The sequence below is a fragment of the Fundulus heteroclitus genome, unplaced genomic scaffold (genome assembly GCF_011125445.2).
Source record: "Fundulus heteroclitus isolate FHET01 unplaced genomic scaffold, MU-UCD_Fhet_4.1 scaffold_626, whole genome shotgun sequence".
Classification (NCBI taxonomy): domain Eukaryota; kingdom Metazoa; phylum Chordata; class Actinopteri; order Cyprinodontiformes; family Fundulidae; genus Fundulus; species Fundulus heteroclitus.
In genome coordinates, this window is record NW_023397062.1 from 27,184 (window position 1) to 42,406 (window position 15,223).

The 15,223-nt window shown below is 37.7% G+C and overlaps 1 protein-coding gene across 2 annotated transcripts in view; it reads right to left on the reverse strand.

The window, feature by feature from the left end:
• The window catches only part of LOC105915610 (metal transporter CNNM3), a gene marked incomplete at its 5' end in the record, with an annotated part of 46,763 nt that overhangs the window by 12,986 nt on the left and 18,554 nt on the right, over positions 1-15,223 (reverse strand). For both annotated transcript variants that reach the window (XM_012849772.3, XM_036133450.1), the window contains 1 exon segment: positions 2,096-2,253. In XM_012849772.3, the coding sequence (XP_012705226.2) occupies positions 2,096-2,253 (158 nt within the window).

Consider the following 15,223-nt stretch of genomic DNA (forward strand, 5'->3'; position numbering starts at 1 on the left):
AGTTTTAAAAACAATTGTTGCTTTAGGTTACGAACCTGGGAAATTTTATTTACCTGAACTGTTGCCTCCCTACCAGACATTTTTTCTTTATTTTCCAACTTCTATCTATGAATTAATTGTGTGCCTCTAATTAACAATTTATAATTCTGTATTAAAGTTTATGAAGAAGAAAACCCTAGCTTACCTATTTTTTTCCATTACTTAATACTAAGTATTTATTTCACATTTATCTTTTAATCTAGTTTTATGTTCACTCTGTTTTTTTTTTTTTTTTTTTTTAATATGGAAGATGTGTCACTTTGCCTCCTGAGCTTTTATCCAGGCCCTTACAGGAATAAAGTACTCTGATACTCACAGAGCCTTTTTACAAAGAATAAGCACAACAACACACTCCAGAGTTACTGTATGCACCAATGTGACCAAAGTGTTGCCAAACTGCGCCTTTAGTGCCCCCATCACTAACTGAAATTATGGACAACACACATTTACATGCAGAGCGTATATTTCTGCAGATCTGTTCCTTTATGAGCTAAAACAAAAAACAACAATGCCAATATTTGGGACTTCTCATTGCTAGAAAATCCTCCTATCATCTGCAAAAAGAGCAAAACAAATTTTCCTAACTTAGCAGATTTGATTAGCTTCAACCAAGACAACCGTGGAGACTTTCTTCTCCAAGCAGCGGCCCATCATCTAGGCCCGGTTCAGGCCACAGAGTCCTGCAGAAGGCTGCCGCTGATGCAGCAGGAAGCTGTGTGTGTTTCCACCCTGCTCAGTCAGCTGCAGCAGCAGGGACTGAGTCAGCACTGAGCTCCCTGCACATGCTCAGTGCTGTCTTTATACTGCATTAGAAAGCTGCAGGGAAACACTCATCATGTTACTGTTGTTATCTTCCATGGATACCATACAGTACAATTTGTGTGTTCCTTGGGGGAATATTCATTTTTCTTCATTATTTTTCTTTGAGTCTTTGATATGTACCATATTTAAAACTAAATGGAGCTATCTGTGTCCCTTTGGCCTGTATTGTGCCACTGCCTCCTAGTTTTTTTAACCATTACAATTTGATTTCTTCCTTGCTTTCTGTTTTTCCATTCTCCTGAGTTGAAATCCCATCAAACTTTGTTGGTTTCCGTAAGGTGAAGATATTTTCTCATGCACTGTAGCTCTACTAGTACATCTATGGCATATTTTATATAGACCTTTTAGATGCTATATATTATATGGAATGGGATATGCGTTTGCCCAAAAAATAAAAAAATAAAATACCTAAATCTATGTTGCTCCAACTTTCTGACCCTCACATAATAGCCCCCACCTAAGAAAGATCTACTTTTTGTCTTTAAAAATAGCATTTGAGGGATGAAAAGTAAATAAAAGTAGGATATTTTTGTTATGTATGGTAAGGGGGGCTGAACGTAATAATCATATTTATCAAAAAGAAATTGGGAAACTATATGTATATATAATATTACAATGGTAATCTGTTAGTACATGTGGGACAATCTATTTATTAAAAACTTAACACAAAATATTTGAATTGATCCAAATCAACATCACTGGTATTTGGTAAACACTCCCCGGCCGTTATAATACCCCCTAAAAAATAATAATTTATGCATACAGGATGAGAAAAACAAACAAAAAGATAAATTTGTTAAAATTTTCTAACAAATAAAAGAGACTTTTATTTCTAAAACCAGCATGTAAGGGGTTAGAAATAAAGAATCCTGAATATTTAAGGTACCCCTTGCGACCCCATGAGGGATAAAGCGAGTAAGAAAATGGATGGATGGATGGATGGATGGATGGATGGATGGATGGATGGATGGATGGATGGATGGATGGATGGATGGATGGATGGATGGATGGATGGATGGATGAAATATTTAAGGTGAAGTTGATAAAAAGATTTTGGAAAATATATGTAGAAATATAATACTCCATTTCCATTTTTAAAAGGTACATAGGTGGTGCACAGATGAAGGGAGCCCAAAGGGTTTAATGACTTGAGCAGGAGGATCCGTTAATTTAGATTTATACCATTAGCTATATAGCAGCAAAGCGCTGAGACAATAGCAGGATCTTAGAGCACCTTTCTTGAACTCCTCCAGCATGGCGTCCAGCTTGGTGTCGTTGAAGACAAAGTGAAGCGGATGATTGTAGAACTTGGTGATGGTCGTCATGGGGGTGCAGTCCTCCGGGTCCACCAGCGCCAAATCCTTCACATAAAGGATTTCCACAATGTTGGACCTGACAGAAACCAAACATACAGGTCAGTGGGATCCAACTCAAAGCTAACGGCTACCTCTTCAAACAGGTTCTGGAACGGATGGCTTTATTGGTTTCTTTATGAAAAGTTCAAACACTGACCCGTCTCTTTTTTCTTTCTAAGTACAGTTTCACAGACCAGGGACCCGTACTATGAAGCAGGGCTTGTGGCCTATCAAGGTACCTTCAGCTACAGTTTGTGGTTTTAAGCATCATGAAGATGGTTCAACTTTACTTCAGATCTGGATCTATGGGACCTGATTCTGACAAGGTCTGTGTACTCTACCTCTTGCCCAATGACTGCTGGAAATAGGCAGCAGCTATGACCAGTGATGAGCGAGTGAGTTGACTGTATTAGAGAAAAGCTGCTCTGTTTTACCATTTAAGGCGTACATCCGTCACAGACAGGTTAGGACATGTCAGTCTTTTGGAACTCTAGCTTTTATTTACAGAAAATAGCTGTTCATTCGATTTTTCAGGATTTATAGATGACTGGTGACGCTGGGCAACTTTCAGCTGTTACAAAAAAAATGTTTTATTCAGAGAGGTTAAGTCCAACAACTGTTGTTATTACTCTGTCTCTAAGAGGAATTAGAACAGGTTGAAATCTCTGCCAGCAGGTCACACTTTCAAAAACTCGTTAAGCAGAAATCGGCTATAAAATCTCTGAGTAGTGCTTGATCGGTTTATAACAATTCCTTTATTGTTCCTCAATGGGGAAATTCGGGTGTGATATATCTGGAGCAAAGATATATTATGTCCAAATAACGAGACATCGGCAAGAGTCAGCTCTACCTGTGTCTTAATGATGCTTCTGTGATATTGACAAACTAATCAGTGAGAATGCTATACAGCATTCTCACTTATTGTTTTCCTGTTTTTCTTTATCAAGTGAGAATGCTATACAGCATTCTCACTTATTGTTTTCCTGTTTTTCTGTATTTTTATCAAGTGAGAATGCTATACAGCATTCTCACTTATTGTTTTCCTGTTTTTCTTTATTTTTATTATCAAGTGAGAATGCTATACAGCATTCTCACTTATTAAGTTCCTTCAGGTCTTGATTATTATTCCGTACGTTTTTCGGCATCTAACTACTCCTGCATACTTCAACCGATTTAAACAATTTTCGTATCAAAACGTTCAGCTCATTCACGACATTACTGCTATGTCTTTTTGTAATTATAACTTTTATAATATTTAAAATATTTAACTTTTTGTGCGTTTTTTGCTCTCATTGAAATTGAATGGAGAATCCTTCAAATTCTTCAAATATTTCAGCTTTTTGACATCTTACTGCTTCAGCCTACTTTCACCTATAAACGCCATTCAACTTTTAAAACGTAGTGATATCTTTTGGCTATTATGGTATGTTTCAGCTTTTTCATATCTTTCACCATTTTCGTATAGTACGTCTTTAAAATAATTTTGGCTTTTACAGAAATTCAGCAAATAACATGCGTTGCTATGGTCGTCAAGGAGCCTCGTTTAGAGTGCGCACTCTAGAAATTCAACAAATTCTTCTTCTCCGAACAACTTCTTCTCACTCGCTCAATTTTCAACCTATCCACATAAATTATACATCAAAACGTAGGAATTTTTGTCTGGATTCGGAAAATGTAACCATCATTGGTGTGAGATTTATAGATTTTTCGCAAATCACCTCAGAGCGACACTAACCCGAAACCTTCCCCATTCATTTCCTATGGAGCGGTTTTCAAAAATGACACCTGGAAATCCAAAACATCACATGTATTTACATCGTCACTACTCCTAAACCGTTTCATGTACAGGCACGAGACTTTCACACATTCATGTCCAGACCCTTCTGGCGCTCACAAAAGAGAAATTTTGTCGATAAATGTTACGGTTTTGCCGCAGGAACAATTTGTTCGGGAGTAGCGTTTTGGGAAAATGCTAAAACAGGATCAGACTTCAATCTCCCCAAATGAGGCACTTTTCTACATCGTCACTACTCCTAAACCGTTTTATGTACAGGCATGAGACTTTCACACATGAATGTCCCGACCCTTCTGGCACTCATAAAAAAGGAATTTTGTGGATAACTATTACGGTTTTTCCGCAGGAACAATTTGTTCGGGAGTTGCGAATGTGCAAAATCCTTAAAACGCTTTGGAGCTTCATTCTTCCACATCATCCACTTTTTACATCGTCGCTGTGCCTACACCGATTTTTGTACAAACCTAAAAATGAACTCCATAGTCCTCAAAAGCCTGCTGATACTCAGAGTGAAAGAATTATTTTGATATCTCTTATACTTTTTCAGCTACAGCGATTTGTTCGGGACCGTTTGTAGAGGATTTCTCAAATTTCATAAAAATCCTCTTTATATCATAATTTTTTACGCCTAAATTAAAATATTTCTAGCAAAAACCGATAGTTTTTCTTGTTCTCCTATCCGTTACGAACTAAACGCTGAAAAAATTATGTCTCTACCATTTACAGAACAGGAGATATGGAGCGTTGTTTGAGGCAAAGTTCTCCATTCTATTTCAATGAGGCAGAGTCTGACAAAGTCTCTGCACTTCGGGAGACTGGCCGCTGCAGCTGTGTCAGTGAGTTTCCATGACGACGGAACTCTGAGGGCCAGAGGGACACGCTCCATTCGGATAGAATAGCAACTTTCAACATCCACTGCAGTGGCTGTGATTAATGTAGGAGCCTGAAATTCGCACAGTCACTTCCTCTTAACATTTTAAAATTTTCAAGTGACTTTCAGCGATATGTCACTTTTCTGTCCCATTTTGGATGTCACATGCTTTCCTATTGGGCCTTTGCTTCCAACAGGACCTGGCATGATGCCCAGACACGACCCAATTGGCCAATACAGCACCAGCCACATGTGGGAAATGGCACTACACACCATTTTGGTCAAATGTTGAGTTCTTGGCCCTGATGTGGTGAGGCTGAGTTGCTAAAGGAGGCCAATCTGACCCATGAACTTTGGTCACGTTTGGTGACATTAAGTATTGGCACCCCTATTTGAAGCACTTCCCAGTAAAGGATTTGGACCAAACTGACAGAGTACAATCACCCGGTGATACTGAACACAACCAAGCTAGCGGCTAACGGTTAGCATGTTGCTAACCAGAAGTAGCTTTAGAAAGGTCCTACCAACTTCTGCTTAGCCGGGGTTGTTCTGCGTTTACAGACAAATAGAGGGCTACAGCTGTGAGGGAGTCTCCATGACAACCCTTTTAGCCAGAGGCTTCTAGGAGGTCCATTGACTTAACATGGCACCTTTCGAAGGGCACTGTGGGTGCTGTGAAGACCGTAGGAAGCTGAAATTCGCAGTGTTACTCCCCGTTAGTATTTTTGACGGTACCACGAGGCAGGCGCCTTGCTAAATTTCTTCAGAATTTTTTTAGTTGTTCTTAATCTTCAAATTCTTCAATTTTTTATAAATTTTTCAAATTTTTCAAATTCCTTCAAATTTGTTCAAATTCTCTAAATTTCTTCTAAATTTTTTAAATTCTTCAAGTTTGTCAAATTCTTCAAATTTTTCAAATTCCTTCAAATTTTTTGAAAATTTTCAAATATTTCAAATTTTTCAAATTCCTTCAAACTTTTTCAAATTCTCCAAATTTCTTCAAATGTTTCAAATTCTTACAATTTTTCAAATTCTTCAAATTTCTTCAAATTTTTCAAACTTCAAAATCCTTCAAATTCTTCTATTTCTTTCAATTCTTCAAACTTTTTCAAATTCTTCAAATCTGATTTCAATGTTTTCTGCATCTTCTGCTCAATCATTCTGAAGATTAGCATTCTCACTGCTGTTTCGCAGGAACAGCCTTTTCTAGTCAAGTGAGAATGCTATACAGCATTCTCACTTATTGTTTTCCTGTTTTTCTTTATTTTTATTATTATTATTATTATTATTATTATTCCGTACGTTTTCTGACGCCTAACTCGTTCCGCATTTTTCAACCGATTTCAACCATTCTGGTATCAAAACGTTCAGCTCCTTCAGGACATTACTGCTAAGACTTTTGGTAATTATAACTTTTATAATATTTAAAATATTCAACTTTTTGTAACTTTTTTGCTCTCATTCAAATGAATGGAGAATCCTTCAAATTCTTCAAATATTTCAGCTTTTTGACAGCTTACTGCTTCAGCCTACTTTCAGCTAGAAACGCCATTCAACTTTTAAAATGTAGTGATATCTTTCAGCTATTATGGTATAGTTCAGCTTTTTCATATCTTTTACCATTTTCATATAGTACCTCCTTAAAATAATTTTGGCTTTTCAAGAAATTCAGCAAATAACATGCGTTGCTATGGTTGTCAAGGAGCCTCTGTTAGAGTGCGCACTCTAGAAATTCAACAAATTCTTCTTCTCCGAACAACTTCTTCTCACTCGCTCAATTTTCAACCTATCCACATAAATTATACATCAAAACGTAGGAATTTTTGTCTGGATTCGGAAAATGTAACCATCATTGGTGTGGGATTTATAGATTTTTCGCAAATCACCTCAGAGCGACACTAACCCGAAACCTTCCCCATTCATTTCCTATGGAGCGGTTTTCAAAAATGACACCTGGAAATCCAAAACATCACATGTATTTACATCGTCACTACTCCTAAACCGTTTCATGTACAGGCACGAGACTTTCACACATTCATGTCCAGACCCTTCTGGCGCTCACAAAAGAGAAATTTTGTCGATAAATGTTACGGTTTTGCCGCAGGAACAATTTGTTCGGGAGTAGCGTTTTGGGAAAATGCTAAAACAGGATCAGACTTCAATCTCCCCAAATGAGGCACTTTTCTACATCGTCGCTACTCCTAAACCGTTTTATGTACAGGCATGAGACTTTCACACATGAATGTCCCGACCCTTCTGGCACTCATAAAAAAGGAATTTTGTGGATAACTGTTACGGTTTTTCCGCAGGAACAATTTGTTCGGGAGTAGCGAATGTGCAAAATCCTTAAAACGCTTTGGAGCTTCATTCTTCCACATCATCCACTTTTTACATCGTCGCTGTGCCTACACCGATTTTTGTACAAACCTAAAAATGAACTCCATAGTCCTCAAAAGCCTGCTGATACTCAGAGTGAAAGAATTATTTTGATATCTCTTATACTTTTTCAGCTACAGCGATTTGTTCGGGACCGTTTGTAGAGGATTTCTCAAATTTCATAAAAATCCTCTTTATATCATAATTTTTTACGCCTAAATTAAAATATTTCTAGCAAAAACCGATAGTTTTTCTTGTTCTCCTATCCGTTACGAACTAAACGCTGAAAAAATTATGTCTCTACCATTTACAGAACAGGAGATATGGAGCGTTGTTTGAGGCAAAGTTCTCCATTCTATTTCAATGAGGCAGAGTCTGACAAAGTCTCTGCACTTCGGGAGACTGGCCGCTGCAGCTGTGTCAGTGAGTTTCCATGACGACGGAACTCTGAGGGCCAGAGGGAGAATCTCCATTGAGATACAATGGCAACTTTCAACATCCACTGCAGTGGCTGTGATTAATGTAGGAGCCTGAAATTCGCACAGTCACTTCCTCTTAACATTTTAAAATTTTCAAGTGACTTTCAGCCATGTGTCAGTTTTCTGTCCCATTTTGGATGTCACATGCTTTCCTATTGGGCCTTTGCTTCCAACAGGACCTGGCATGATGCCCAGACACGACCCAATTGGCCAATACAGCACCCCCCACATGTGGGAAATGGCGCTACTGACCATTTTGGTCAAATGTTGAGTTCTTGGCCCAGATGTGGTGAGGCTGAGTTGCTAAAGGAGGCCAATCTGACCCATGAACTTTGGTCACGTTTGGTGACATTAAGTATTGGCACCCCTTTTTGAGGCACTTCCCAGTACAGGATTTGGACCAAACTGACAGAGTACAATCACCCGGTGATACTGAACACAACCATGCTAGCGGCTAACGGTTAGCATGTTGCTAACCAGAAGTAGCTTTAGAAAGGTCCTACCAACTTCTGCTTAGCCGGGGTTGTTCTGCCTTTACAGACAAATAGAGGGCTACAGCTGTGAGGGAGTCTCCATGACAACCCTTTTAGCCAGAGGCTTCTAGGAGGTCCATTGACTTAACATGGCACCTTTCGAAGAGCACTGTGGGTGCTGTGAAGACCGTAGGAAGCTGAAATTCGCAGTGTTACTCCCCGTTAGTATTTTTGACGGTACCACGAGGCAGGCGCCTTGCTAAATTTCTTCAGAATTTTTTTAGTTGTTCTTAATCTTCAAATTCTTCAATTTTTTTTTAAATTTTTCAAATTCCTTCAAATTTGTTCAAATTCTCTAAATTTCTTCTAAATTTTTTAAATTCTTCAAGTTTGTCAAATTCTTCAAATTTTTCAAATTCCTTCAAATTTTTTGAAAATTTTCAAATATTTCAAATTTCCTCAAATTTTTCAAATTCCTTCAAACTTTTTCAAATTCTCCAAATTTCTTCAAATCTTTCAAATTCTTCAAATTTTTCAAATTCTTCAAACTTCAAAATCCTTCAAATTCTTCTATTTCTTTCAATTCTTCAAACTTTTTCAAATTCTTCAAATCTGATTTCAATGTTTTCTGCATCTTCTGCTCAATCATTCTGCAGATTAGCATTCTCACTGCTGTTTCGCAGGAACAGCCTTTTCTAGTCAAGTGAGAATGCTATACAGCATTCTCACTTATTGTTTTCCTGTTTTTCTTTATTTTTATTATTATTATTATTATTATTATTATTCCGTACGTTTTCTGACTTCTAACTAGTTCTGCATTTTTCAACCGATTTCAACCATTCTGGTATCAAAACGTTCAGCTCCTTCAGGACATTACTGCTAAGACTTTTGGTAATTATAACTTTTATAATATTTAAAATATTCAACTTTTTGTAACTTTTTTGCTCTCATTCAAATGAATGGAGAATCCTTCAAATTCTTCAAATATTTCAGCTTTTTGACAGCTTACTGCTTCAGCCTACTTTCAGCTAGAAACGCCATTCAACTTTTAAAATGTAGTGATATCTTTCAGCTATTATGGTATAGTTCAGCTTTTTCATATCTTTTACCATTTTCATATAGTACCTCCTTAAAATAATTTTGGCTTTTCAAGAAATTCAGCAAATAACATGCGTTGCTATGGTTGTCAAGGAGCCTCTGTTAGAGTGCGCACTCTAGAAATTCAACAAATTCTTCTTCTCCGAACAACTTCTTCTCACTCGCTCAATTTTCAACCTATCCACATAAATTATACATCAAAACGTAGGAATTTTGTCTGGATTCGGAAAATGTAACCATCATTGGTGTGGGATTTATAGATTTTTCGCAAATCACCTCAGAGCGACACTAACCCGAAACCTTCCCCATTCATTTCCTATGGAGCGGTTTTCAAAAATGACACCTGGAAATCCAAAACATCACATGTATTTACATCGTCACTACTCCTAAACCGTTTCATGTACAGGCACGAGACTTTCACACATTCATGTCCCGACCCTTCTGGCGCTCACAAAAGAGAAATTTTGTCGATAAATGTTACGGTTTTGCCGCAGGAACAATTTGTTCGGGAGTAGCGTTTTGGGAAAATGCTAAAACAGGATCAGACTTCAATCTCCCCAAATGAGGCACTTTTCTACATCGTCGCTACTCCTAAACCGTTTTATGTACAGGCATGAGACTTTCACACATGAATGTCCCGACCCTTCTGGCACTCATAAAAAAGGAATTTTGTGGATAACTGTTACGGTTTTTCCGCAGGAACAATTTGTTCGGGAGTAGCGAATGTGCAAAATCCTTAAAACGCTTTGGAGCTTCATTCTTCCACATCATCCACTTTTTACATCGTCGCTGTGCCTACACCGATTTTTGTACAAACCTAAAAATGAACTCCATAGTCCTCAAAAGCCTGCTGATACTCAGAGTGAAAGAATTATTTTGATATCTCTTATACTTTTTCAGCTACAGCGATTTGTTCGGGACCGTTTGTAGAGGATTTCTCAAATTTCATAAAAATCCTCTTTATATCATAATTTTTTACGCCTAAATTAAAATATTTCTAGCAAAAACCGATAGTTTTTCTTGTTCTCCTATCCGTTACGAACTAAACGCTGAAAAAATTATGTCTCTACCATTTACAGAACAGGAGATATGGAGCGTTGTTTGAGGCAAAGTTCTCCATTCTATTTCAATGAGGCAGAGTCTGACAAAGTCTCTGCACTTCGGGAGACTGGCCGCTGCAGCTGTGTCAGTGAGTTTCCATGACGACGGAACTCTGAGGGCCAGAGGGAGAATCTAGATTGAGATACAATGGCAACTTTCGACGCCCGCTGCAGCGGCTATGATTAATGTACGAGCCTGAAATTCGCACAGTCACTTCCTCTTGACATTTTAAAATTTTCAAGTGACTTTCAGCCATGTGTCAGTTTTCTGTCCCATTTTGGATGTCACATGCTTTCCTATTGGGCCTTTGCTTCCAACAGGACCTGGCATGATGCCCAGACACGACCCAATTGGCCAATACAGCACCCCCCACATGTGGGAAATGGCGCTACTGACCATTTTGGTCAAATGTTGAGTTCTTGGCCCAGATGTGGTGAGGCTGAGTTGCTAAAGGAGGCCAATCTGACCCATGAACTTTGGTCACGTTTGGTGACATTAAGTATTGGCACCCCTTTTTGAGGCACTTCCCAGTACAGGATTTGGACCAAACTGACAGAGTACAATCACCCGGTGATACTAAACACAACCATGCTAGCGGCTAACGGTTAGCATGTTGCTAACCAGAAGTAGCTTTAGAAAGGTCCTACCAACTTCTGCTTAGCCGGGGTTGTTCTGCCTTTACAGACAAATAGAGGGCTACAGCTGTGAGGGAGTCTCCATGACAACCCTTTTAGCCAGAGGCTTCTAGGAGGTCCATTGACTTAACATGGCACCTTTCGAAGGGCACTGTGGGTGCTGTGAAGACCGTAGGAAGCTGAAATTCGCAGTGTTACTCCCCGTTAGTATTTTTGACGGTACCACGAGGCAGGCGCCTTGCTAAATTTCTTCAGAATTTTTTTAGTTGTTCTTAATCTTCAAATTCTTAATTTTTTTTTAATTTTTCAAATTTTTTTGAATTCCTTCAAATTTGTTCAAATTTTCCAAATTTCTTCAAAATTTTTAAATTCTTCAAATTTGTCAAATTCTTCAAATTTTTCAAATTCCTTCAAATTTTTTGAAAATTTTCAAATATTTCAAATTTCTTCAAATTTTTCAAATTTTTCAAATTCCTTCAAATTTTTTCAAATTCTCCATATTTCTTCAAATGTTTCAAATTTTTCAAATTTCTTCAAACTTCAAATTCCTTCAAATTCTATTTCTTTCAATTCTTCAAACTTTTTCAAATTCTTCAAATCCCTTCAAATTTTTACATTTTTTTCAAACTCTTCAAATCTGATTTCAATGTTTTCTGCATCTTCTGCTCAATCATTCTGCAGATTAGCATTCTCACTGCTGTTTCGCAGGAACAGCCTTTTCTAGTTATTATTATTATTATTCCGTACGTTTTCTGACTTCTAACTACTTCTGCATTTTTCAACCGATTTCAACCATTCTGGTATCAAAACGTTCAGCTCCTTCAGGACATTACTGCTAAGACTTTTGGTAATTATAACTTTTATAATATTTAAAATATTCAACTTTTTGTAACTTTTTTGCTCTCATTCAAATGAATGGAGAATTCTTCAAATTCTTCAAATATTTCAGCTTTTTGACAGCTTACTGCTTCAGCCTACTTTCAGCTAGAAACGCCATTCAACTTTTAAAATGTAGTGATATCTTTCAGCTATTATGGTATAGTTCAGCTTTTTCATATCTTTTACCATTTTCATATAGTACCTCCTTAAAATAATTTTGGCTTTTCAAGAAATTCAGCAAATAACATGCGTTGCTATGGTTGTCAAGGAGCCTCTGTTAGAGTGCGCACTCTAGAAATTCAACAAATTCTTCTTCTCCGAACAACTTCTTCTCACTCGCTCAATTTTCAACCTATCCACATAAATTATACATCAAAACGTAGGAATTTTTGTCTGGATTCGGAAAATGTAACCATCATTGGTGTGGGATTTATAGATTTTTCGCAAATCACCTCAGAGCGACACTAACCCGAAACCTTCCCCATTCATTTCCTATGGAGCGGTTTTCAAAAATGACACCTGGAAATCCAAAACATCACATGTTTTCGCATCGTCACTACTCCTAAACCGTTTCATGTACAGGCATGAGACTTTCACACATTCATGTCCCGACCCTTCTGGCGCTCACAAAAGAGAAATTTTGTTGATAAATGTTACGGTTTTGCCGCAGGAACAATTTGTTCGGGAGTAGCGTTTTGGGAAAATGCTAAAACAGGATCAGACTTCAATCTCCCCAAATGAGGCACTTTTCTACATCGTCGCTACTCCTAAACCGTTTTATGTACAGGCATGAGACTTTCACACATGAATGTCCCGACCCTTCTGGCACTCATAAAAAAGGAATTTTGTGGATAACTGTTACGGTTTTTCCGCAGGAACAATTTGTTCGGGAGTAGCGAATGTGCAAAATCCTTAAAACGCTTTGGAGCTTCATTCTTCCACATCATCCACTTTTTACATCGTCGCTGTGCCTACACCGATTTTTGTACAAACCTAAAAATGAACTCCATAGTCCTCAAAAGCCTGCTGATACTCAGAGTGAAAGAATTATTTTGATATCTCTTATACTTTTTCAGCTACAGCGATTTGTTCGGGACCGTTTGTAGAGGATTTCTCAAATTTCATAAAAATCCTCTTTATATCATAATTTTTTACGCCTAAATTAAAATATTTCTAGCAAAAACCGATAGTTTTTCTTGTTCTCCTATCCGTTACGAACTAAACGCTGAAAAAATTATGTCTCTACCATTTACAGAACAGGAGATATGGAGCGTTGTTTGAGGCAAAGTTCTCCATTCTATTTCAATGAGGCAGAGTCTGACAAAGTCTCTGCACTTCGGGAGACTGGCCGCTGCAGCTGTGTCAGTGAGTTTCCATGACGACGGAACTCTGAGGGCCAGAGGGAGAATCTCCATTGAGATACAATGGCAACTTTCGACGCCCGCTGCAGCGGCTATGATTAATGTAGCAATCTGAAATTCGCACAGTCACTTCCTCTTGACATTTTAAAATTTTCAAGTGACTTTCAGCCATGTGTCAGTTTTCTGTCCCATTTTGGATGTCACATGCTTTCCTATTGGGCCTTTGCTTCCAACAGGACCTGGCATGATGCCCAGACACGACCCAATTGGCCAATACAGCACCCCCCACATGTGGGAAATGGCAGCTACTGACCATTTTGGTCAAATGTTGAGTTCTTGGCCCAGATGTGGTGAGGCTGAGTTGCTAAAGGAGGCCAATCTGACCCATGAACTTTGGTCACGTTTGGTGACATTAAGTATTGGCACCCCTTTTTGAGGCACTTCCCAGTACAGGATTTGGACCAAACTGACAGAGTACAATCACCCGGTGATACTGAACACAACCATGCTAGCGGCTAACGGTTAGCATGTTGCTAACCAGATAGCTTTAGAAAGGTCCTACCAACTTCTGCTTAGCCGGGGTTGCTCTGCCTTTACAGACAAATAGAGGGCTACAGCTGTGAGGGAGTCTCCATGACAACCCTTTTAGCCAGAGGCTTCTAGGAGGTCCATTGACTTAACATGGTACCTTTCGAAGGCTACTGCGGGTGCTGTGAAGACCGTAGGAAGCTGAAATTCACAGTGTTACTCCCTGTTAGTATTTTTGACGGTACCACGAGGCAGGCGCCTTGCTAAATTTCTTCAGATTTTTTTTTGTTGTTTTTAATCTTCAAATTCTTCAATTTTTTTAATTTTTCAAATTCCTTCAAATTTGTTCAAATTCTCCAAATTTCTTCAAAATTTTTAAATTCTTCAAGTTTGTCAAATTCTTCAATTTTTTCAAATTCCTTCAAATTTTTTAAAAATTTTCACATATTTCAAATTTCTTCAAACTTTTTCAAATTCTCCAAATTTCTTCAAATGTTTCAAATTCTTCAAATTTTTCAAATTCTTCAAATTTCTTCAAATTTTTCAAACTTCAAAATCCTTCAAATTCTTCTATTTCTTTCAATTCTTCAAACTTTTTCAAATTCTTCAAATCTGATTTCAATGTTTTCTGCATCTTCTGCTCAATCATTCTGCAGATTAGCATTCTCACTGCTGTTTCGCAGGAACAGCCTTTTCTAGTCAAGTGAGAATGCTATACAGCATTCTCACTTATTGTTTTCCTGTTTTTCTGTATTTTTATTATTATTATTATTCCGTACGTTTTTCGACTTCTAACTAGTTCCGCATTTTTCAACCGATTTCAACCATTCTGGTATCAAAACGTTCAGCTCCTTCAGGACATTACTGCTAAGACTTTTTGTAATTATAACTTTTATAATATTTAAAATATTTAACTTTTTGTGCGTTTTTTGCTCTCATTGAAATGAATGGAGAATCCTTCAAATTCTTCAAATATTTCAGCTTTTTGACATCTTACTGCTTCAGCCTACTTTCAGCTAGAAACGTCATTCAACTTTTGAAATGTAGTGATATCTTTTGGCTATTATGGTATGTTTCAGCTTTTTCATATCTTTTACCATTTTCATATAGTACCTCCTTAAAATAATTTTGGCTTTTCAAGAAATTCAGCAAATAACATGCGTTGCTATGGTTGTCAAGGAGCCTCTGTTAGAGTGCGCACTCTAGAAATTCAACAAATTCTTCTTCTCCGAACAACTTCTTCTCACTCGCTCAATTTTCAACCTATCCACATAAGTTATACATCAAAACGTAGGAATTTTTGTCTGGATTCGGAAAATGTAACCATCATTGGTGTGGTATTTATAGATTTTTCGCAAATCACCTCAGAGCGACACTAACCCGAAACCTTCCCCATTCATTTCCTATGGAG